The 25,634-nt window shown below is 37.3% G+C and overlaps 1 protein-coding gene across 1 annotated transcript in view; it reads left to right on the top strand.

Moving 5' to 3' along the window:
- The first annotated feature begins 283 nt into the window (after positions 1–283).
- LOC111092485 overlaps positions 284–25,634 on the top strand; it is a 42,445-nt gene continuing 17,094 nt past the window's right edge. Inside the window, exons 1-3 of the mRNA XM_038574486.1 lie at positions 284–325; positions 402–633; positions 1,830–1,922. Coding sequence (XP_038430414.1) covers positions 284–325; positions 402–633; positions 1,830–1,922 — 367 coding nt within the window. The remainder of the gene's footprint in view (positions 326–401; positions 634–1,829; positions 1,923–25,634) is intronic.

The following is a 25,634-nucleotide window of genomic DNA, read 5'->3' as shown; positions in this document are numbered from 1 at the left end:
GAATCAGGCCGGTCCAGAGATTTAGAGGGAAAAGCTGGGTCCGTACCAGCACTGGGACCGCGCCCACCAAACATTTGGATCGCTTTAGAGTCAAGAGGAAAATACAGCTCGAGTTTTTACCTCATGTACCCTTAACTTTCCACAATGACTTCCAGAAGCCTGACTCACAGCTAGAAACCCAAACCCTGTGGGCGGGAGAGGGGGGGGGGGGGGGGAAACCACACAAAACAAAAAAACGACTACGTCACCACTTCCGCCTCGCAAGGCCAGCAAACGTACAAAGATGGAGAAAGACGCACACGCCGACGGCGACTACGTCCCCAAAGTGCGCAGGCGCCTGGCGAGGCCCCGCCCCCCACGCTCTCCACCGCCCCCCAGCCCCGCGCTCCCGCCGTGAAGAGGCGCGCGCACGCAGGGCCGGCCCTGCTGGTACCGCCTGGGGCTTCCGCCCCGAGGCCCGACGGGCGCCGTTCGGTTCCGGTCCTAGCCCCGCCCCCGCGCGGGAACTCTCCAGAAGGCTTAATATCCGGGACCAGCGGCTGGCGCCAGCGCGCATTTCCGGCGAGGGACACGAAGAGAAGGATCCGGTGACGCCTCTTTCCGCCCCCGTGGTCGCCCAGGCTGCGGCTCTCGGTGCGGCAGCGCCATCTGGTGCCGCGTCTCCCACCGCCCGAGAAGGGGCGCGCGCACTTTTCTCTCGGAACCTTCCAGAGAAACCTCGGCCCTTGCGGTTTTTTCTCGCCCCCCCTCCCCCCCCCCGGGAAGGGAGGCCCCCGCGCCCCCGCCCCGCCCCGCCGGGTCCCCCGCACACTTCCCGGGACGTTGAAGAGGGGTCTGTGTGGGGGAGTCGCTGTGTGTTCCCAATCCCAAAATGGAGAGGAAATGGATTTCTTTCTCTAGAGTTAAGCCCAGAAAAAACGTGTCCCTGTGTTTATGTTTCCACTGCCTTGTTCCCGAGCTGCTCCAGTCCCGCCCCGTGAGTGTCCCCGTCTGTCAGGAGCGGAGCACTTCCCCTTGCTCGGACGGTCGCACAGACTTGGCGGCTTAGCTTGTCCTCTGATAGAAAAGCTTTTGTTTCTTGTCACGCTTTAAGGCCGTGGCGGGCGCTGGGCGCTGGGCGGGCGCTGGGCGTGTTGGGAGCCCATCGGGAAGCGTAGGACTTAGTGGGAATTTTGCTTTAAAAAAAGGCCAGAATTACTAAATTCTGCTGAAACTGTTACACTGTATGTTAACTAGATTTTAAATAAAAGCCTGAAACATTTAAAAAAACAAAGAGGCTAAGGACATTTCCCAGACAAAGCCTCAGAAATGCTCAGGCTGAATTTGGGTTTGTGGGCACGGCACATTTCTTTTAGATAGCCAGAGGAAACGTAATTTCCCCGAAGTCTGCAAAATCGAGGTGAATTCTTCCCTGATACTGAATTCTTAGTGACAACCTAGGTTTCCCTGGAAGCTTGTAGGCCTGACGACACCGTTAGGTAGCAAGCATGAGATTGTGTTTTATTGGAATGACGTTTTAACTGAATATCGGTGTGTATAGTGAAAGCGAGATACGTTTCCTTCAGAATTTGTACATTAGCGTCTGTTCATTTCTTCTATAGCAGTGATTCTTAAAGTTGAGCTTGCCTCACAAGTCCCCGAAAGGCTTCTTAAAACACATTGGCCTTAAAACCCGGAGTTTCTACTGGGAAGGACCCGGGGGGTAGAGCTGGATAATAATAGCTTTGAAAAAATTCTCCCCTGACATTTAAGCTGTTGGCACTAGACGCACACCTGGAAGAATTTAGAGCTCAGGATTGCTTTGTCATTAATGCTCTTCGCTATTACAGGAGAGAGAGTGATGAAACTAGAACTGGAAAAATGTATAGGCCTTTGGCCCCTTTGCTGGAAAGTATTAAGCCCTAGAACCGGGAAAGCTGTACGTAAGTGAATATTGCCCACATTAAAGTGACTACTACATGTAAATGTTCTGTATATATATGATCATGTGATAGAGGGTGCTGTAATACCAGGTATACTAAAATTTCAGTCATTCTGCAGTAATTTCCATCCTTCTCATTAGCTGCTAAAAGTAAGTAATGAGAAATTACTGAAATTAAGGACAAAGTGGTTTCAACAAACATTCTAATTTTATTCTCTGGAAGATGCCAGGCTTTTTCGAAGTCCTTTTGCATCTCCCCAAGATCCGTTATCCACCCCATTTCACCACACCGTGCCATTCACAAAGGGACACAATGCTTTCATTGGTAAAAATGGCTTACCTAACCTTTCTTCAGGCCTTTTCCATTTAATTCTTGTCATATCCTAACTCTGCCACTGCATTAGATGCTGACATAGTATAGTGCACCACACTTGCTCCTAAGTGAAATACAAATTGTTAGATTTGTTATGTTCATAGCTGAAATTATTTCTAAATTCAGATAAAAGTTTAGAATGTTTGCTGTGGTGTGATTGCCTTTACTAAAAAAAAGCTGATACATCTTTGATTTGTAAATTCACACATCTAAAGATCAACAAAAAACATTGAAATGTTTTGCAGTAATTTTGTAAGGTTTTTATGAATCAAAAACAATTTTAATATCACTGAAGTGATTAAAGGAATGAATTCGTTATATGCTTTGAGAAATCAATTCATACTAAAATGTATCAAAACTTACATCAGATCAATGAAATTGTACTTTATATGTTTTTATGAAATCAGATATTAATCACACATGCTTATTTTCTTTCTGTATATTTTAGGTCCATACACTCACTACATTGTCTATTTTGAGCTCTATGTCAGACACTGGGTTCCCTAAATCAGTCTTGTAATAAAGCAAATTCATGGGCTTTGAGAGCTCCCTTCATGGAAAAATGCAAGACTCATTTTTTATACTTATATATGAATGAAGCCAATTTCATAGATGGATTTTTACTGGCAACTAAGTGCTTCTTAGTAGTAACCTGCTGAATGAGTTATTAAGGCTTATTACTAAATTTGGTATTCATAGACTAAGATTATTGCATTACCACAAATAACTGAGGATTCTAATTCAGGACTCCACTCTGTTGTGCAATGCCACCAACTGTTGGCAACTTTACAGATTCTTACTCTATATGCACACATGCAGGCAGTTGGAATTTCCATAATATTCAAGAAGGTTGCTTTCCTGCTAGTGTGTCCTCAGTGTTATATTGAGACATGTTAACTATTCTTAATTATTGCTCTTCTTCCACTAACTACCTTTTTTTAGGATTATGTGATATTTTATGTTTATGAAATGTTTTGTACTTTTGTAATTCCCAGCTGTTATCATTTGGCTATTTTCTACCTCAGTTTTTAAAAATCATTAGTATTTTGTTCACTGGACTCCAGTCCTTTTCTTTTCCCTTATAATATGAATGAGCTGCCAACAGAAAAAGGAAAAAGAAAAAAAAAAAAAAAGGTTGAGAACACCTGTCCTAAAACTATGGTATTTCCCTAAGAGTCCTGGTACTTTGTATCTGAGTCATTACTGATTAACCGTTTAAACCAGGGAAAGACAGACATGTTCTGTGCCTTATTTTAAATGAACCTTGAGAGCAGCCCTGGTGGCTCAGCTGTTTAGCATCGCCTTCGGCCCAGGGCGTGATCCTGGAGTCCCGGGATTGAGTCCCATGTCGGGCTCGATGGCTTGGAGCCTGCTTATCCCTCTGCCTGAGTCTCTGCCTCTCTCTCTCTCATGAACGAATAAATAAAATATTTAAAAAATAAAATCTTTAAAAATAAATAAATGAACCTTGTTACAAATTCACTCAGGATAAAGAGAGGTGTTATGTAAAACCCAGCTATTCATTAGAAATGCTACCTGTTGTATTTGGGAAGTATTATTTAATAACCCTGTTTGTTGACTAAATGTAATTAGTAATTTATGATATTTTTTTATTATGGCTATTAATGTCACCATTTTTCTCAGCTAATTTTGCCATTAAGCATCATGCGAGATGATGTAATTTACTTTCAATCAAGGATTGCTGGAGTTTGATGTAATAATCAAATTAAGACTCCAGCATCAGATTTGCTTTCAAAAATATTTTCTGTTGATTATTTCAGGTTCCATTTTCTGGTTGTTTTTTGTTTGTTTTGGGTTGTTTTTTGTTTTGTTTTTATCTTTCCTCCTACTTTCTAAAAACATAATACCTAAATGGATGTGTAATGAACATCGGTGGAAAGAAGCATTTCTCCAAGGAGAAATTTTGAAATAAGTTGATTCAGCTCTTGCAGTATCATACCTTTTTTATATACCTTTTTATCAATGTTATTTTTGCTACAATCGATAGCCTTGTTAATACTTTCCATTTGAGACTAACATTACTGTAACATTTTTACTCTGTACTAGGACCTTTTTTAAATTCCTTGTACACTGGCAATATAGAATACTTCTGTCAGTCATTGGCAATTAAATCTCTCTGGCATTAATACTACCTTTGTGTGGTGTTTGAGTTGCAATTCTTCAACTTTTTAATGTTTTGGCTTGTGTTTTAAATCTCATTCAAACTGCCTATCATTTCTTTTAAGTTATTCCTTGGTAATAAGTTTGCATTGATTGTTTTGCTGTACCCATTTTAATGACTAATCTCCCTGATGGTGAGCTACATTTATTATTATGTTGTTAAAATAGTAGCATTTATTTGTAATCAATTAAGTATAAGACTAACATATGGCACATGTTTCTATGATAATTGATATAATTTGATATATGGATAAAGTAAATTAACTATTTTAAAGTGGTAAGTACTGGGAATCCCTGGGTGGCTCAGTGGTTTAGCGCCTGCCTTCGGCTCAGGGCGTGATCCTGGAGTCCCGGGATAGAGTCCCACGTGGGGCTCCCTGCATGGAGCCTGCTTCTCCCTCTGCCTGTGTCTCTGCCTCTCTTTCTCTCTCTGTGTGTCTCATGAATAAATGAATAAAATCTTTAAAAAAATAAAGTGGTAAGTACTGATGCAGGTCATTCATTTATTGTAATAGCACATTTAGAGCCCTTGACATTTGTCATGGATAAAATATTTTAATATCTTAAGTTTACTAATTTTGAGCAATGCCAACTGTTAGTACTTTGGAAGAAGCAAAAATATAAAGGTATTTTTCTATGACTTTTAGTACTACCAAAAAGCCATTTTCCAGTAGATCTTTTTCAGTTGTCATGGCAAACTTTTATTGTTAATATTTCAGTTATGTATTGATAAGACTAATAAGAATTAGTCATTCTACTAATTAACCTCTGAATTAGTAGAATTAACCTCTTTAGTAGCCTTGGTGTTTTAGTTATAGAGATATAGTCATTGTATTAACTCCACTGTCTTAAATATGTTTCCATACCAGATGAAATACAGTCCCATTAAGCAGATTTCTATTATTATTTTTTAAAGATTTTATTTATTTATTCATGAGATACACACAGAGAGAGGCAGAGACACACGCAGAGGGAGAAGCAGGCTCCACGCAGGGAGCCCGATGTGGGACTCGATTCCAGGACTCCAGGATCACAGGGCAGAAGGCAGGCGCTAAACTGCTAAGCCACCCAGGGATCCCAGATTTCTATTATTAAACACCGTGTTGAGTACAATAATGTCTTCCCAACTATAATTCGTATTGTACAAAATTCTACAAATGTGGATTTGCAGACTTGTACTTTTTCCACAAATACAAGAATTTAGGATACTGTATTTGCAAATGAGTAATTTTTCTTGAGGATAATTTTTAAAATCACAATCAAAGCATGGGATCCTGGGAAGAGAAAAGGGAAGGAGGATAGATAGATGATAGATAGATAGATAGATAGATAGATAGATAGATAGATAGATAGATGATAGATAGAAAAAGAGGAGCAAGTGTATGTAGATATCTTTCTAATGACATATTGGGAGAAGATAGGGAACTCTGAGGCAAAGTAAACCAAAAGAAAGAAAGTGAGACATGTGAAAGCTTTAGATTAGAGCAATGTTCTGCCATGGTTATTTCTACACAAGTATTAAGTTATCTTAAACACAAAACAATGCAGTAGAAAGGTTTGAAGAATACAGTATGCTGGCATTTTCTCCTTCAATTATCTTAAGCTAAATAAGATAACTGAATCATAAAAAAACACTAATTATTTGGTGGAGATCCAAGGGAAAATGCTTCTTATATTTACAGCAAGGCAAAAAAAAATTAACAAAGATTTTTAACATTGAACAATGCAGGTTATTACTGTGTAAAAATACTGAAAATGCCAGAAGTTGATTTCTTTAATGAGTTGTGTGTCATTATTTTAGATTCACTTTTTACCACAATCCCCTAACCCTGATTTACCTATAAGGTCTCAAATACTTCATTCCTCTTTTCTCTTACAATAACAGTTTTTTTCTCTTACAATAACCAGCATCATGTTGATAAATAATGGTAGGTGAAGGGATAAAGATAAAATAATTCTAATACTTGACAAAACTAATTATAAATATTGAATGTTTACTGCAATGCCCTAAATACAGTATGCCCAAAGAGTATTGTATATAAAAGAATTATATTTTTTATTTGAAATGAGTAAAATACACATGCACCAAATTCTAAATAGAACAAAGTAATACATGTAAAGAAAGTAAAAACCAAAAATCAGAAGGAAATAAGGATGAATATTTAATCTCTAGATAGGAAAAGACCTTTTTTAAAAAAAAGTGTACAGGTGTGCACAAGCTGGGGGAGGGGCAGAGAGAAAGAATCTCAAGCAGACTCCACCCCCAGCCCCATCCCCACTGCTGAGCACAACAGGGAGTCAGTCTCAAGACTCCAGAGATCATGACTTGAGCCAAAATCAGGAGTTGGAAGCTTAACCAACTGAGCTTCCCAGGTGCCCCAGGAAAAGGCCTTTTTTAATCACAGAAATGTTCAGAAATCAAAAAGGAAAAGACACTGATAATTCTTGCTATGTAACAATGTTAAAGTCTGTGTGTTAAAAATCTATAAAACAAATAATAATTAGAAAAAATGTCCTTAGTATGTCAATCCATTTTAAAAATCTTAATATATTAACTGATTTTATTTCTCTTTTTGTAATACTAGTACTTTCTGGTTTTTCTATAATGAAATGACATGTAAAAATTGTTTAAAAATTGTGAACGCTTAAATCTCATTAAAAAGTCTCTTGGAGTGGGTGTATAATGAAATAAAATCCAGTGGTTTTAGTGCTTATAAGAGATGCCTCTAAAAATTATTCAGAAAAATTACAAATGAAGCAGTGACCATACTTAAGTCATACTAGAAGATGCATCAGTATTAATGTCCGAATTAGGTAGAATTTGTGGTAGAAAGCAATGCATAGGAAAATTTTACAATACTATAACACAAAGATACACCACACAGAAGAAAATGAGTTAAAAATCAGAGGAAGAGAGACTTGGAAGTACAAAATAGAATTGAGAAAAAGAACAGAGCAAGCTTCAGAAAAACTGATTATTGAATTTGGAAGCTGTTCTTTTTTTTTTCTTTTAAAGATTTTATTTATTTATTTGAGAAACAGAGGCAGAGACACAGGCAGAGGGAGAGGCAGGCTCCACCCCGTAAGCCTAATGTGGGACTGGATCCCGATCCCGATCCCGGGGTGCCAGGATCAGATCACGCCCTGGGCTGAAGGCGGCGCTCAACCGCTGAGCCACCCGGGCTGTTCTGGAAGCTGTTCTTAACTAGAACCATTGGTTGAAGAAAATCCAAAGGTACAAGGCCCGTCACTTTGTAGAAATGGCACATGCATAGAGAGCTTATGACACAACATGCCAGTTTCATCATTAAAAGGACTAAAACTACCTCTGTTGGGTGGACTAAGGAAAATGTGATTTAATGCCTGAATTACAAAGTAGTGGCTCAGGTAAATGATTTGCATGTAGGTAAGGTTTTGCAAAATCAGTTTTTTTTTTTTTGTCTTTGTGTTTTTGTTTTTGTTTTTTTCAGAAAATAGAGATAGCTAACAGACGTAATACTGGATATTTGTGGTACATTTTGATTAAACCAACTAGGTTTGTGATAAGCCTTTTATTTTTTAAAAAGTATTTCCAGAAATGCATAAAAAGATTATACTCTCTTGTGCCGTATGGTAACTTAGAGAATTCAACAGTTTGCTGTTTTGATATACATCTTATTAACTGTTAGTCTATTTTCAATTACATAAAAAATAAATGACAGAATTTTTAAATACTTAAGATGGTAGAATATCTATAGCTAGGGAAGCATACCTAAGCTATTCCTTAGTCACCAAGATAACCTCAATAAATTCTCCAAAGCAGAAGCTGGTAATTAACATGCTCATAAAATGAAATAAACCAGGCCAATGAATCTTAGAGTGTGAACCCCAGGGAGACTTCAGCATTACCTGGGAACTTCTTAAAAATACAAATTCTAGATCCCTGCCCCAAACCTATTGAATTAGAAATTCTGAGAGTAGAGCCTGTGTCTTGAAATTTAAAAATTAGTGTTTTAATGAGTTCTCCAAGTGAGCCTTGATGGGTGTTAAAGTCTGAGAGTCACCAAACTAGGTAAACTAATGAAAATTTAAACTAAAATCTAAGATTGTTGGAATTAAGAAATAACTATAATTCCAAAAAAGAAACGATACAGAACAGATTCTGTGAATATTATCCTGTGAAACGCCTCTGTGCAGAGGCACAGTGCTAGATACTGGAGGATGTTAGTGAACAAAGGAATAGAAATACACCTCTCCCTGAGTTTTTGCTTTGATGGAATTATATAATATTGTTAAACTTAAGTTCATAGCTAGATTTTTATTTTATGAACAAGACTAATCATTTTACTTAAGCAATTCAGAAAATGAAAAAAGCAAGAGGAAGACTACCAAAAATAAAAGCAGAAATAGTAAATGCATTAGAAAATTGAAGAAAAGTGAATAAATTGCAATATAGTAAATTCAGAAAATCCCAATAAAAAATTAGAAATGATAGAAAGGTTAGAACAGGGACACCTGGGTGGCTTAGCGGTTGAATGTCTGCCTTTGGCTCAGGGCGTGATCCTGGAGTCCCGGGATCGAGTCCCACATTGGGCTCCCTGCATGGAGCCTGCTTCTCCCTCTGCCTGTGTCTCTGCCTCTCTCTCTCTCTCTCTGTGTGTCTCTTGTGAATAAATAAATAAAATCTTAAAAAAAAAAGTTAGAACATGTAGAAAACATATATAACATGTATATATGTTAAATATATATATATATTATTTATCAGTGTCAAATTTGAAAATTACAAAGTGGATGATTTCTAGAAAAAATAAAACTACTTAAAAGTTTAATCAACAAAAAATTTGTTTTATGTTCTCAAATAAATTACTTCCCCCAAATGCTTTCAGTTCTAAACAGTGCTGGTAAAAATCTCTTAAGAGGAATAGATAGCTCCATATATAGAATATAGAGAAAAATATGTAAAACTACCCAGTTCATTGTACTAAGCAAACATAACTATCCTGCAAAACTCTTTTTTTATTTGTTTTTTATTTATTTTTTATTGGAGTTCAATTTGCCAACATATAGCATAACACCCAGTGCTCATCCCATCAAGTGCCCCTCTCAGTGCCCGTCACCCAGTCACCCCCTGCCCCCCCACCTCCCTTTCTACCACCCCTTACAAAACTCTTAAAGCATGAAAAATTATAGATGTTACTTAAGATTATGTATAATTTAATATTATGAAATAGACTTAACAGTGTGTCAAAAGAGTAATTTGCCATGACCAAGAAGTGTCTATTCTTCGAGTGTAATTATGGTAGTTTGCATTACTTTTCACAAATATTCATTCTCCCTTCACCAGACTGTTGGGAGAAGTATGTTTTTCCACCTCATTGACATTGGGCTTGACCACGTGGCTTGCTTTGGCAATAGAATCGGAATGGTTGTCAGGTTTGCCGTTTTCAAGCAGAAGCTTTAAGAGAAATTGCATGATTTATTTCAGTCTGTCTTTTCCCCTCTACTATGATTACTGTTGCTTCTTCATCCTGAACACAGGAAGACAATGGAACAGATCTGCAGTCAGATTGAGCTTGCAATCTACAGCCTTAATGTAACATGTTTGTGTATGTAAGCCACAAAGATTTGGGGGCTGTTTGTTACTGCAGCAAAAGCAAATACAATAAAAATGGTTCACTATAGAGAGATGTATTGATATCACATGATATCAATACATAAAATAAGAAAAATCTTTACAATTATATCCATTTGTATTCCAAAAGTCATTTAGTGAAATTTCATACTTATTTTAAATCTTTTTTTTTTCAAAAGTGTAACTTAGAAGACTCTTCATATGTGAAGATGTTTCTCTCAAACCAATAGCCATTTTTATCACTTAAAGATAAAATACTAAGTCATACCTTTTAAAACTTAGATAAAATAGGGGATTCTGCTTTCACCAATTTTGGATTGAAATGACCTACAAATTCTAGACTGTACATAGGAATGCAATGAAGGAGAGACTATTATTTACAGAGGATATTCTGGTTTAGGAAGTAGGAATGCCTTATTGAAAACTGTTACAATGCCAGTTGGGAGACCACATTCTAAAAGGATGGGTCTTGAGGATGTTAGTGAACAACGGAATAGAAATGCACTTTGCCCTGAGTTTTTGCTGCTCAGAGAGACCATTGCATGCTAGCCATTTCCCTCATAAAATACATGGTTCCAGAAAGTAAGCAGTGAACATGTAATAACCACTTGCACAATTTTTCTTCCCATACCCATAACTTCTAGGTTAGAGAGTTCTTCTACGCTCCAAGCATGGAATGCTTCCATCAGGGACACAAAAATGAATCCACCAAATTGGAAGATGATACTTCTAATTGGCAATTTGGGACTCCTATATCACTGAAACAATATAGAGAAAGGAATAAAAAGATGCAGCAATTAATCCATATTACCAATTAGAAATTGAGTTGGAGACAAAAAAGACTATATTTGCAACCTTGAGGATTCTCAGGGGCACAGTTTATTACTTTCATGCCCAATTGTAAAAGTCAATGTAAAACTATAGCAAGCAAGAAAAGGCAGAACAATTGAGAATGCATACCTTTAGGAATAAAGATTTGGGTCATTCAGATAAAGAACTCAGAACAGTCAAGCTTTTGGCAGAAAGTAAGGGAGAAAAGGAATGGGTAGTTAAAGATGGAATCCATGGATATCATCTACAACCTTGAGATAATTACAGAAATATTAGTTTTGTATATTTTTTTTCTCTTCTTGCTATATGGACATGTTTACTTGTATACAGTTTTCTTCCCTTTCTTATTTTATATACATGCTGTTGGTAGCTTACACTATAGTCTTTGGGTAACAGAATATTCAGTGAAACTGTGGCTGACTTTGAGGAGTTATTACTCTAGCCTGTGTTGAACACAGTAACTTGGGATTTGGGACTATGTACCTCCTCATTTGGAGGAAAGGGAGAGGGCACCCTTACTTGCAACGTGGATAGCTGATTTTGTTAGTTGGAAATCTATTTTGTTGCTATATAGGAATTCAAATGTGTGTAGAAAGTTCAAGTATAGCACTGGATGGCCAAAGGAATGAAGTATGCCAATTATTAATATATGGCCTCTCAGGTCCAAATTCCTCTTCCTTTCTTGTTCTATGAAAATGAATTTGGAACCTTTATTTTTTCTTTGCCAGCTGTCAATAAGCCTTGTCAGCAGATGGTGCTGGAACAACATTGCAGGAAGAAGGGGATTTGCTTTTTGGTTCCATTGGGCCTACTTGATAGGCTCATGCCTGTGTGGCTTCTCCTGCTCCCAGCTCCTGCAGTGCAGGCAGCTTTTTCCAGCACCCATCTCCTGTGCTGCATGGCCATCAGCAGCATCCTTTGGCCAGCAACAACCCCCAGAAATTCCTACTGGGCAATTTTGTATGAGATTGCCTTCAGGGAGATCCCTCCTTATGAAGAGATTTTGCCAGCATCCTAGAGGGGGGGTTTCCTCTCTAACAATACTAAGAAAGAATACTAAGTGGTTGCTTTTTTTTTTTTTTTAAGATTTATTTATTTATTTATTCATGATAGAGAGAGAGAGAGAGAGAGAGAGAGAGAGGCAGAGACACAAGAGGAGGGAGAAGCAGGCTCCATGCCGAGATCCCCACGCGGACTTGATCCCTGGACTCCAGGACCACGCCCTGGGCCAAACGCAGGCGCTAAACCGCTGAGCCACCCAGGGATCCCGAATATTAAGTTTTTTAAGAAAAAGATTAAAATTTTGACCTTGCTCATAATAGTACAATGATTTTTCTCACTTTCAGGTTTCTCTTGAACTGTATGTATTATCTGTTAGGGTCTGAAAATGAAGGTAAATAAAATAAAAAGGAACTCTCATGTAATTCCTAATATTTAGTCTGTGGAATAATATAATATGGCTATTGTAATAGTCTATATACTAAAATAAAGCTACTGCTGATATCGGCCATGAGATTCACTCAATATTAGAGGTTTGTTTGTAGCTCTCAGTAATCTTCAGGTTCAGTGTCATTTTCTAACCAAGTCATTAATGTGGAAATTAGCACATACCATAAGGATTAAAAGCAATAAAATAGTAAATATAATAGTTGACTTTTTAACTTTGTTTCTAGGCATCTGATAGATATGTTTATATTATAACATACAATAGATCTGTCATTTGAATTTTCTGTTTCCCAGAAACAATCTTTTTAGAAAGACTACTGAGTTTCATTTCCTCTATGTTCACAAATTAGAGAGGTTTGAAAATGGTTTTGAAATCTAATACTTCTTAAAGAACTATACTAACCTACTACATTTATTTATAATATTTAATTTAATGTTATTTTATTCCAAAAGTATCACCTATTTTTTTCAACTAAAAGACACTCCATTTAAGCATAAAACATGACATTCAGATACACCTCAGCTTTGAAATAATTTGAATACAATTAGAATATATTAAAGGTAGAGAATAGAGAAGTTAAGGTACCTCAAAATATATATTTGGTGTTATGGACTGAATGTTTGCATCCTTCCCAAAAACCATATGTTGAAGCTCTAAATCCCTAATAAATTCAAATGTGAGACTTTGGGGAGGTAATTAGTTTTAGATGAGGTCATGAGGGTGGAGCCCCCATGATCAGATTAGAGCCCTTATTAGAAGATGAAAAAACACCAGAGGTGCTTCTCTCTGTTGTATAAAGATACAGCGAGAAGATAGCCATTTATGAACCAGAAGAGAGCCCTCACGGAAAACTAAACCTGTTGGAGCTTTGGTCTTGAACTTTACAGCTTTTAGAACTATGAGAAATTAATGTCTGTTGTTTAAATCACCCAGTCTATGGTATTGTTACATGAGACTGAGCTAGCTAAGATATTATTTTCCAGGTCTGGAAGCTCAGTATAAAATAAGAAAGTTACTGGCATTATAGCTGAAGTCCTAAGAATAGTATATGTATTTTCTTACCTATCTGTCCACGCAGCTACATTGCAACTTTTAACAATTTTTTTTCTGTGACAGAACTTTAACCTGATTTGGAAACTTAAATTCAAATTCATAAGTCTTAGTGCAGACTCTGTTTATATATATATATATATATATATATATATATATATATACACACACACACACACACACACACACACACACACACAGAGACAGTGCATTTGTGAGTGGAATTGAGAGGTGGAGAGGGAGAGAGAGAAATTTAAGCAGACTCCATGCTGGGCATGGCCTCAAGCTCAGACCCCAAGATCATGACTTGAGCAAAAATCAAGAGTCAGATGCTTAACCAACTGAGCCACCCAGGCACCCCAGTGTAGACTTTTTTAAATGGTCAAAACAGTCCCTCTATAAACTTTCAAAGTATAATATCTGGACACAGAGGAAATTATTTTAGAGGGGAAAAGATTAGCCTTCAGAAGAAGGAAGGCCTGAGGTCTTTTTCCCCCTTTCCACAAAATCTAGGCTGACAAACAATAAGGAAAATGCCACTTCAAAATATGGAAGGACTGAACCAAACAATCTTGCAGACAACTGGTCACAATAAAGGGGTCCTTTCAGGCATCATAAAAATTGTTGCCAAATGAAATTGACTAGGTGTTGGCAGCAAAATCCCAGAGAGAACAAATCACCTTTGACTATATGACTAAAGAATCCATTTGTAAGCACATAAGCTCTCCACCATTTAAATTCTTAAAACACCTCATTGCTCATCATTAACTTAAATATGTGAATATTATATATTTATATATATAATTCATATATATATATATATGAATCAGCAATATTATCAGGTAAGTTTTAGCTTTGTATTGTTATGCTTTGGTTAGACTGAAAGGATTTGAAGACACAAAATCAGGCCCCTTCAAATAAAGCCCCACACAGTTAAATGCAATCTTGTGTTTGGGTTGAGATCTTTCAATATCTAGTCTGCAAACTGTTGACAATATCTCAGCAGACTTACATTCTTTGTACCGATAGCATATTTTTTTAATGCCTTAAGTGTATTAATAAGCTTTTAGAAAGTGTTACTTCTCTTGAACGCTACTGTTGCCACCACTGCATTAAAATATGTTTAAGAATCTTAATCTTGGGCAGCCTGGGTGGCTCAGCGGTTTAGTGCCACCTTCAGCCCAGGGCCTGATCCTGGTGACCCAGGATCGAGTCCCATGTCAGGCTCCCAGCAGGGAGCCTGCTTCTCCCTCTGCCTGTGTCTCTGCCTCTCTCTCTCTCTCTCATTCTCTCTCTCTCTCTCTCTTTCTCTGTGTCTCTCTCTCTGTGTCTCTCATGAATAAATAAATCTTAAAAAAAAAAGAATCTTAATCTTGTCTATGTTACCTCCTTCACCTTTTCTAGTTCCTTCTTCTAGTTTGCTATAAAGTCCATAAGCTCATAAGTTATTAATACGAATAAAAGGACTCTTCTTTTTTGTTCTGGATTTCTAACATATAGATGTTAGCTTTGCTATGAAACTGACACGCTGAATGCTGTGAATTTACTTCTAAAAATGAAAAGAAAAAGGAAAAAATTCTAGAGTTCAAAACCTTTGCAAAAAAACCTGAACATTTTTTGTCACACTGATAAAAATGATTTACTTGAATTCTCTTATTCTATTCATTTTACAACTACTGTTTATTTCCAAATTGAAGATATTTTCTTCTGATAGCCTCTGTGTGTAATCCTTGTGATTGCTAGAAATACTCTATCTTGTTATTTTTAAATTGCATTACTTAGACATGTTTCTTTTCCTCCATTACATTTCTTGTCTTTTTAAAATGTCTTTGCGAGTGACATTAGATGAGTTTTACAAATTTGATTTGAGAGATCTGCCAGTGTACCTGACTGAAATTCTGTACTGCCTTCTGCCAGTGTATCAAGTTTAATACCATGAATAGCCACAAAACTTTAGACTGCTCTACAGTTTAAATCTTCCTAAATTAGTTGCTTTTCAAAGCTACTTGCTTATCCCTTGCAATCCAAAAGCATCAAAATATCATACTATAATGCCTTTTTGTAAAGGACAGAAACGATTTACAGCATTAGTCTAACAATTCGAAAGGTGTCATCATCTTTTTAAATAACTACTGTACCTGGGGGCCATTATTGTACCACATAATGTGACTAATGCTCTGTCATTTCTTTGTTTAAACCACAGTCACAAATGAAAGGATAACATATCTTGGCCTTCAGTTTTCTCGTCAACCTGAAAGAAATGGTCTTCTTTTTCAACATTAGCAGCTTGACATCTTACTTCAAATTTTTCAAAATATTTCATAGGTGAGATCACATTTCCATTGCTCTCTGGCGATAACTGAATGTTACTTGCTTCTGGACTTTATTTCAGTCTTTCTTTTCTTTTCTTTTCTTTCTTTCTTTTCTTTCTTTCTTTCTTTCTTTCTTTCTTTCTTTCTTTCTTTCTTTCTTTCGTGTTTCTCTAGGTATTTCAACCTAGAGTCAGTGTAAATTTAGGAGTTAATGCATGTACATGGAGATTTTTGAAGATAAAAATATTCAAATTTAGAAACTCAAATCCTCACATTAATTTTAGCTAGCTCCTGCCTGCTTTTTTTTAAAACTGAGAAATGCCATCCATAATTTTTTTTATGACCTTGCCTTCAAGTGACTCTGATGTCTCTTTTTTTCTTCAATGTGGCTGCATACACCTCTTCACTTATATGGCCTCATATATATTTTTCTCTTTGTCTAGAATAACCTTCTTCCATTCCCACATGTCCAATATCTATCCAACACTTAGGCTTGGGTCAAATGGCACTTCTCTTGTAAACACGGGGCTCTTTTTTAGCACTGAATTGTTGAAAATGTCAGCCAGGTCCTCGAAACTGGAGTTAGCCAATTCTTCCCAATACCCTGTGAGTGTTTGTGGTGATTTCATTTCTGTGTATCCTTTCAATTGAGTGGTCAGCTCACCAACTGAGAATTATAAGAGGGAATTTTGGGGGTTTTTCTAAAGGAACTTTTGAATGAAATTTTTTTGTAGTTATTGTATATGCACCAAGAAAGCTATCTTAGGGTTTGGTTGTGTTTTTGTTTCATGTTTTTTATTTATTTTTATTTTTTGGAAAAAAAGATGTCTTCCTAGATTTCCCACAGGTAATAATGTCTCTTTTCATTCTGAAATTATATAGTGCTTCATAAAAACTTTTAATTTCACATGCTTATTGATTAGGGGACACTTTTAAAATGTGCACCACAAAACTCTCCAAGGCCCAAGAATCTTATCTATCCAGGAAAAACAAATTATCAATATTTGTTTGCTGAATAAATGAATTACATAGCAAAAACTAATGTTAATTTTATGGATGAAAGAACAAATTTACCTAAATTGATTTATTAAAAAGTATACCATGTTTTATAAGTATGCTATACAATAAGATTAAAATACCAATTTATGGAACACCTGGGTGGCTCAGTCAGTTAAATATCTGCCTTCAGCTCAGGTCATGATCCCAGAGTTCTGGGATCCAGCCTCACAACAGGCTCCCTGCTCAGGGATTCTGCTTCTTCCTCGCCCTCTGCCCCTCCCCCCATCCATGCTTGCGCTCTCTCTCTCAAATAAATAAATAATCTTTTTTAAAATATCAATTTATAAGTAAAATTATATAAATTTTAGAGGATTTCCTAGCATGATAGGTGGGAGTTGAGCAGAAAAAAAATTAAAAAGCCAAGGAAACCCTTATCACCAAGGCAAAATTATATTGAACATAAGCCATTTGCAGGAGCTGTTTCAAGAATGAATGTGGTAAGATACTGCCAAGGGTTATTTAACTGTGGTTTACTAAAAAAAAAAAAAGAAGAAAAATTACCTTTGTCACTTTTGGTCACAATTTTTAAAAAGTTTTTTTATGTTTTTATTTTAAAGATTTTATTTATTCATGAGAGAGAGAGAGGCAGGCAGAGACATAGGCACAGGGAGAAGCAGTCTCCATGCAGGGAGTCCGATGGGACTTAATCCCAGAACTCCAGGACCGCGCCCTGGGCTGAAGGCAGGCGCTAAACCGCTAAGCCACCCAGGGATCCCTTAAAAGATTTTTTTTTAAGGTATATTTTGGTAAGGTATGTAATCTACATGATGACTTTAAATACAATGAGTTGGGCCTCCTAATGCAGGAATGGAGAGAACATGAGTACATAGGCTCATGTGGATTACTCAATCGGCCCAGGACTCTGCCTCTAAAAGGATCAAAAGAATACAGCATAGATGGGGATCATTAATGTCACTGATGTGGACCAACAATTCTCTTTTCTTCCTCACCTAATAAGTACCTTCCCATTTTTCATCCTCCAAAGCCCAAATCAATGCCACCTGCTTTGGAAGGCTCTCCCAAGCCAAGTGTATTACTTTCTCTTTCTGTGCTTTTAAAGCACTTGTACTTCTGTTACAGAATGTACCACAATATCTATGCCTCCTGATCCTCTCTAACTGCTCTGGACTCAGAGACTATGTCAGGTTTTCTGTGCAACTCCAACCTCTAGCACAGTTTCTGGCATTTGTGGAGATGCTGGATAAGCAAAGAATTTCCCTTCATTATAACCATAGCAATGCGTCTTGTGATTGACATTGTGTTTTATCATTTTTGAAGTTGCTCCCACTTTCATTTCTATGGAATCTACAAACAAGAGGCACAAAAGATCACGTGATCAAGGACATGGTAAATAGAGCCAGTTCCCCCATGCCTCTTGAAAATTACTAGTCAAGGGACTCCCAGGTGGCTCAGTGGTTGAGCGTCTGTCTTCAGCTCAGGGCATGACCCTGGGGTGGCAGGATGGAGTCCCTCTGCCTATGTCTCTGCCTCTCTGTGTCTCATGAATAAATAGATAAAAAAGAAAAAAAAATAGTAGTCAAAGTAACCTGGGAGAAGTGAGACATCTACCAGGTCAGAGACAACCTGATTCCCAGCTGGAGGTCTTTTATCAAATTAGGCATTAGGAGGATCCGCTGCCCTCAGGTACTACCTATTACTAGGCAGCCTTTGCTGTGTCCAAATTCCATCCTTTCCTGGTCCTTATTTTATCAAGCTTACAGCAGGTCTGTTATCACCTATCATATTTAGCATGTACACCAAATAATTCTGTATTTTGATGTTAGTTGCTTACAGCCTCTTCCCAGTTGTCTCCTCTAATGGTTCAGTGATTTCTTATTCCTCTACATCATAAGCAAGCCGTTGCATGCCCTCTTGGTACTCTCACAGTGCAATTCTTGCACTTTATTGCACTCATTGGCTTGTCCCTCAAATTTTCCTTAAGCTTCACTCAATCATGGTTTAACTCTATACTGCAGAAGCAGAAAGCTTCCACCCTGCGTGGTATCTACACCACCACCATACTCTGCTCTAAGAAAAAAACACCACCATACTCTGCTCTAAGAAAAAAACACAAAAGCCCAATTTTCTATAAAATACCTAACAAATATTCTGATAAGAACACAAACACAAAATAAAACTGACAATGGCTTAATTTTAACTGGAGAGCAAAGTAAAGAATGATGGCATTTTTGTGAAAATAGCTCTTAGTGACCGAAGGAAATGGGATCTCGGTATAAATAATAAAATATAACTGAACAGCAGCTGAAACTGCATAAGGCAGAATCTGTTGCAGACTATAAATCAACAGAAAAATCAAACCTTGGTTATATTTAGAACATAGAAAATGGAATTATATAGAAATAATGGCCAAAAGAACAAATTTACAGTAGTGAAGCTATAATTGAGAAAACTTAGTATGGACAGAAACTATTCTGGGGGAAGCCTGGGTGGCTCAGTGGTTGAGCATCTGCTTTTGGCTCGGAGTTTGATCCCAGCGTCCTGGAATCGAGTAAGTCCCACATCAGGCTCCCCGCAGAGAGCCTCTTTCTCCCTCTGCCTTTCTCTGTGTGTCTCTCATGAACAAATAAATAAATAATTTTTTTTAAAGAAACTATTCTGGGAATCAAATCCTAATGCAATTTATATTAGGAAAGTGATAGTAATGGACCATTTCAGAGAAATAAAAAGGAAAGTGACAGAAAGGGAAAATGGTTCAACTGCTTTGTGTAGAGAATGGACTTATTGGTAAAAAATCAGTTTAATGAAATTTGCTCCAGAATATTTTTTCATTAATGTCAGTATACTTCTTATTGAAACACTTGTAATTATAAATACAGAGTCAGAACACCCCCAGTGTCAAAAGTGCCAAAGTGCCCTGTGTGCCTCTTGTGACTGATGTCCTGCCTCTTAGAATCACTGATGCTTCTCTTAGAAGTCTGTATGTAAAGGGGGTCCTACATCACTACTTATTAGTAAAATGTCAAGATGTATTTATGGGGTTTGCATTTCTTCTTTAGGAAATGAAGAGATTTTTTTTTTCTGCAGACACTAGTATTTAGGGATTGTGGGAGATCACTATTTATTTTTTTTTAAGATTTTATTTATTTATTCATGAGAGAGAGAGAGAGGCAGAGACACAGGCAGAGGGAGAAGCAGGCTCCATTCAGGGAGCCCAACGTGGGACTCGATCCCGGGTCTCCAGGATCAGGCCCTGGGCTGAAGGCGGCGCTAAACCGCTGAGCCACCCCGGCTGCCCTCGGGGGGGTCACTATTTAAATGAATAGTTAGTATATTTTAAAGGATGAGATATCAGGGAGAAAACAACTGGCACACTAAATTTGCTTTGCTGAACAAGCATTATTAACTTTTAAGCATTAGTCCTGGGCATCTGCACTATGAACTTTTATTACAATGAGTATTTCTCTGGGACTCCTGCTATTTGCTTTGTTACTTATGGTAAGTGAAGATAAGACAAGATATGCAGCTCAGGCTTGTGGAGAGGGTAGCAAACAAGTTATGAACTACCTGGGGTGATGTGCAATGGCAGGTAAACCATTACATGGCTCACCAGGGTCTAATGACTTCTGTCAAGTTCTGTGAGGTGATTAGCACACTTTTATGACAATTATTAATAAAATGCTGGAAAGAAGAGCTCTGAAATTTTTCTTAATATTTCTGTCTTAGACATAGCAAACATTTAACAGAAATAGTATAGTACCAGAAGTAAGCTATCAATTTAAATTCATTTGTGATCCACTCCAACTTTGGTACTGTGGTATCCTCTGTCTGCACAGACCTGATATATGCCACCAGGCACTAAATAATTGAGTAAGAGTTAGTTTCTCAGGTTATGGAATTTATCAAAAGACCCAGATATGAATGACTGGATTAAAGTGAATGAAATAAGTGTATAGTGTTGTCTATTTGCTGTATTTATAAGTCCTCAACATAAATTGCAGAATTTACATGTAGCTGTGTATTTATCCAAGGGAGGTTTTTTAACCTACATTTCAGAAAGATTTACTTGATTATGGATATATAGATATACACATACACAACCTATTTAGTGGTGAGGTGTTCCCTAATTATAGTAGGTTTGCTTATACCACCCAAATTCTGAATAAATTGAATAAGAAATACATTTGAGCTTTATTTTTGGAATCATTCTAGTAATACACTAAGCTAAATAATTGGGCTTTCTTTAGGTCTGTTTTCTCATTTTTATTAACAACCAATAACCATTACTCCCTCAAAGAAATCACAAATATAACTGTGTAGGAAAGGCAGATATGAAAATTTCTCCTTGGACAGACTAGTCATTCTGATTTAACTGATTGTAAATAACACAAAAGCCAAGTTCATTCAGCATTTGGTCTAGAAAATCTACATATGAAGGAGGGAAGAATGTTAATTTACATACACAGTCTGTTAAAATGGATAGTACAAAAAAATCAAATCTTGCATCCATCAACCAATCTCATATATGTCAGTGTTATTCTTTGTCAAAAAGCAAGAAAGGCAACATAAACTTCAATGCTACTTCCCATCTATAGCTCCCTGTTAAAAGCAGAAAATAGTGAAATACTTTGAAGAACAGTTTGGCAATATTAAATACGAGTTGTAAATATATGTAAACATCATGATAGGAAGAGCTTATGTCAATTAATAAGAAAAAAAAATCTCTGGAAAGCCTTCCCTAAACCCCTTGCATGGGCTAAATTTCCAAATAGATAAATTATTTGTAATTAAAGGAGAGTCTAAGGGCGCATGGGTGGCACAGTTAGTTAAGCTTTGAGCTCTTGGATTTGGCTCAGGTCATGATCTCAGGGTCCTGAGATTAAGCCCTGTATCAAGCCTCTCATAGGACGCCCCTGCTCAGAAGTGAGTCTGCTTCTTCTCTCTCTCCTTCTGTCCTTCCCCTGCTCGTGCACTCTCTGTATAAAATAAATAAATAAATAAATAAATAAATAAATAAATAAATAAATAAATAAATAAATAATTTTACAAAGGAAAGTCTATATTTAATTATAGGAAGGGTTTTAAAGAAATTTTAAGGATTTAATAATTTTATATAATAATTAGGCATGAAGTTAAGAGCAAAAGGCATTAAATGAGGAAGAGTGAACAGAAAGTTAGCTTCCACATATAGAGGTGACATCTCAATTGGAAGAAAGGTTAAAAAAAAAAACCTGCATCAGTAAGGAAACAATAATTACACAGGTAATTCATTACAAATTTAAGTCAAAATTTAACTTTCAAACTATAGTATATGTAGTATAAATTATACAGATTATTTTTGTACTGTATTTATTTTGGTCATGACGAAATGGCAAGTAAATTATTAACTAAACTTTCAGACAAATATTAATTTTCCTTTTGGTCAATAGGTTAAGATAAAGACAAAACAAAGAAGGTGCTGCTTGTTTTAAAAAAAATTGCTATCCACAAAGAAAAAGAAAATGAAAGAGAGAGAGAGATAAACCAAGAAACAGATTCCTAATTAGAAAGAACATACTGGTGGTTTCCAGAGGGGAGCTGGTGGTAGATGGGGGAAATAGGTGATGGGGATTAAGGAGCGCAATTGTGATGAGTACCAGGTGTTGTATGGAAGTGCTGAATCACTATATTGTATACTTGAAACTAATATAGCACTATATGCTAACTATACTGGAATTAAATAAAAACTTGAATAGGGACGCCTGGGTGGCTCAGCAGTTGAGTGCCTGCCTTTGACCCAGGGCGTGATCCTGGAGCCCCAGGAACAAGTCCCACATCGGGCTCCCTGCATGGAGCCTGCTTCTCTCTCTGCCTGTGTCTCTGCCTCTCTCTCTCTGTGTCTCTCATGAATAAATAAATAAAATCTTTTAAAAAATAAAAACATATTTAAAAAAATGAAAATTAAAATATAAAAATTGCTATTCAGAGAAGAAATTGGCATGTGGCTATTTCCTTCTTTTTTTTTTTTTAAAGATGTTATTTATTTATACATGAGAGACAGAGAGAGGCAGAGACATAGGCAGAGGGAGAAGCAGGCTCCATACAGAGAGCCTGATGTGGGACTCGATCCCAGGATCATGCCCTGGACATGAAGGCAGATGCTTAACTGCTGAGCCACCCAGGCGTCCCAACATGTGGCTATTTCTAACCACAAGTTTAGAGTAATGAATATTTTGTTTCAGTGTCTCTTTGGAAGCTAGGCCTCCCTCTGACACTGTGTAATAGTAAAGGCATCTGTGAAAGAGCATGGGACAGGGGGTGCCTGGGTGGCTCAGTCTGTTGAGTGTCTGACTTCAGCTCAGGTCAAGAACCCAGGACAGGGATTGAGTCCATGCTCAGCACAAAGTCTGATTCTCCCTTTCCCTCTGCCCCTTCCTCCAGTCTTGTTCTTCTATCTCTCTATATATAAATAAATAAAACCTTAAAAACAAACAAAAAAACACGGGACAGGAAGCCACATTCTCTAATATCCCAGCTACTCATTCAAGCATATTGGATTACTTGGGGATTTGACTTTTCTGTCAGGTGAATGATACAACCATTGATGCTTGAAATATCAATAGATGATTTAAACTTTATAATTTATGTTACCAATTTTACCCTCATATAAAGCCTTACTAAATGATCTTTCTTCCCTTCACTTTTCTTGACAAGAGTTTTATAATGTATTTAAATTGAGAAGGGAGCCATCTTTCAAACATTTGTAGGAATCATTCCTGTCATTAGATAGCTACTCATCACTAGATGGATTGCTCTTTTGTTCACTTTGGTCCTAACCTAGTTTGCTTCTAAAACATTCACTGAAAACTCTCTTTGTGATGCAAATCTTCCTTACTTACTTCGGGGTAAGCTCCTGATTAGGGGTCCTTTAAAAGTGTTTCATAGGGGGCAGCTGTGGGAAAATGTGACCCCCGGCTCCCTCCTTCCTCTCTGTGGACTCATCAATGAGGTGGCTGTCACCTCACATATCCTGGGTTATACAGTCATGGTTGGAAAAAAAATCAACTGTTGGGCCTTGTTCAGGATTTGTTTTGGATTTTCTCTGCAGCTCTGAGTAGCAGATGTGTAAAGAGACACAGCTGTCAAGGGAGGACATGTAAATATTATCTTCTACTGCTCCTGTGGTGGTAAATGATGTGCTCCCATGACTTCTACATGACTAATGATGCTCATACCACCAGGCGGCCTCAGAATTGGAGCCATTGTATTGCACCTTGCTCCAGGTGCTCCTCCTCCTTGAGGAGGAATCCTTTGGTAGAGATTTCAGCTCCCATGGATTGGCAGGAATTCTCAGGGTGGTGTCTGATAGCTCCTTCTGTGCACATTTTGAAGTATCTGGGCATCTAGGGGATTCATCAGGAGAAGGCATCTGCTTCCTTCTGAGGAGTTCAGATTCCATTCTGATGAATTTTATGCATTAGAGAATGACTAGAATTATCTTCATTTTTGGTTGGTTTAGCAATTCCAATTCACGTTACAATCTGTCATAATCCCCCAGGTGAGAAACTCCTCACAAAATGAAGTGAATTCAACTTATCTTAAGGTTATTTTCCTTTTGAGAGTAAATGAGAAATATCTAATGCATAGATAGTTTAAAAAGTAAGTGTGGTGGTTGTTTTTAGTGCTTGTGTTTTTCTGTATACCTTACGTTATATATTAGTTACATAACTCAAATACCCAATGCTAGGACTCACAGGGGCTTGGATCATCTTTCTCTGCTGTGCCAGCAAGGCTACACTCTTGCCCCCTTGCTGCCAGCAGTTATTCTGTGTTCAAGTTCACCAGATCTCCAAAAGAAATGAACAGGTTCTAATGTAGGCAGTGGGCTCTTATATCTTTTCACCTCCTTCCATGAGATGAGGATGCTATGTAAGAGTTCAGAAATGAGTTGTGGTCTGGTCTACAGCAGGTGTCTACCAGCCATAGAAATAGCCTGCTCACCTTCTGCAACATGACTGGATGCTGTGAGAAGAAGATTTAAGTGAACCCAGAAATATTTCCCTTCTGGGAATAAGAGCATGTAGGCTTCTGAGAACAGGGGAAATATAGAGAAAAACTCAGTGCAAACATGGCTGAGAAAGAAAATAACAAGGGAGGATATTAGTCCAATGTTACAAGGGTCTGATGTTAGCAGCCTACTGGGAAGCATCAAAGCCTACTAAATATTAATCGAATTGCACTGCAAAACAGGAATAAAGAACTGTATGTATATTTGCTCAAATAAGCAAGCAGGGTTCTAGATCTCTCTCTCTCTCTCTCTCTCCCTCTCTCTCCCTGTCTGCAGAGTAACATCCTAACCTTCAATTGTTAATTATTCCTAGTTTCTCTTTTGGGGTACTAGGTTTTCTTTCATATAATGCCACTTTTTCAGATTGCTCTAGGTTACAAACTACTTTTCTAAATATCCTCTATACTACTTAATAAATACAAAATTTAACATGCTAAATGACCCGGGGCATACATCCCATTTCTACATTATTATGAAAAAGAATCATGGCTCTGTGGCCTCTGCTCTTTTTCCTAAGTTATACTGTATTTCCTTAGGTCCCTAGAGTGAAAAGTGGGGGTATTGGGGATTTCTGCCTAATTACAAGAATAATCTAGACTACTGTGGCCCCAGGCAACTGCTGAGAAGCCTGGGTAATTCCTTTACATAAGAAAACATCTCAGCTCATAAGCTGTAAACATTAAAAATATAAAGTACAATCTATATCCATATAGAATAAAAGTGTTACTATTTGGAGTCACAGAATGTTTTGAAGTCCCTGGAAAATGGTGCCCTACTTAAGTATCTGACATTGTATATGCCAATATATTTATTTACAGATCTTTCTTAAACAAATGTCTATGAG

The sequence above is a fragment of the Canis lupus genome, chromosome 25 (assembly GCF_011100685.1).
Source record: "Canis lupus familiaris isolate Mischka breed German Shepherd chromosome 25, alternate assembly UU_Cfam_GSD_1.0, whole genome shotgun sequence".
In the NCBI taxonomy this organism is placed as follows: Eukaryota; Metazoa; Chordata; class Mammalia; order Carnivora; family Canidae; genus Canis; species Canis lupus.
Note: the sequence above shows the minus strand (reverse complement) of the source record. Positions and strands in the feature narration are given on the sequence as shown.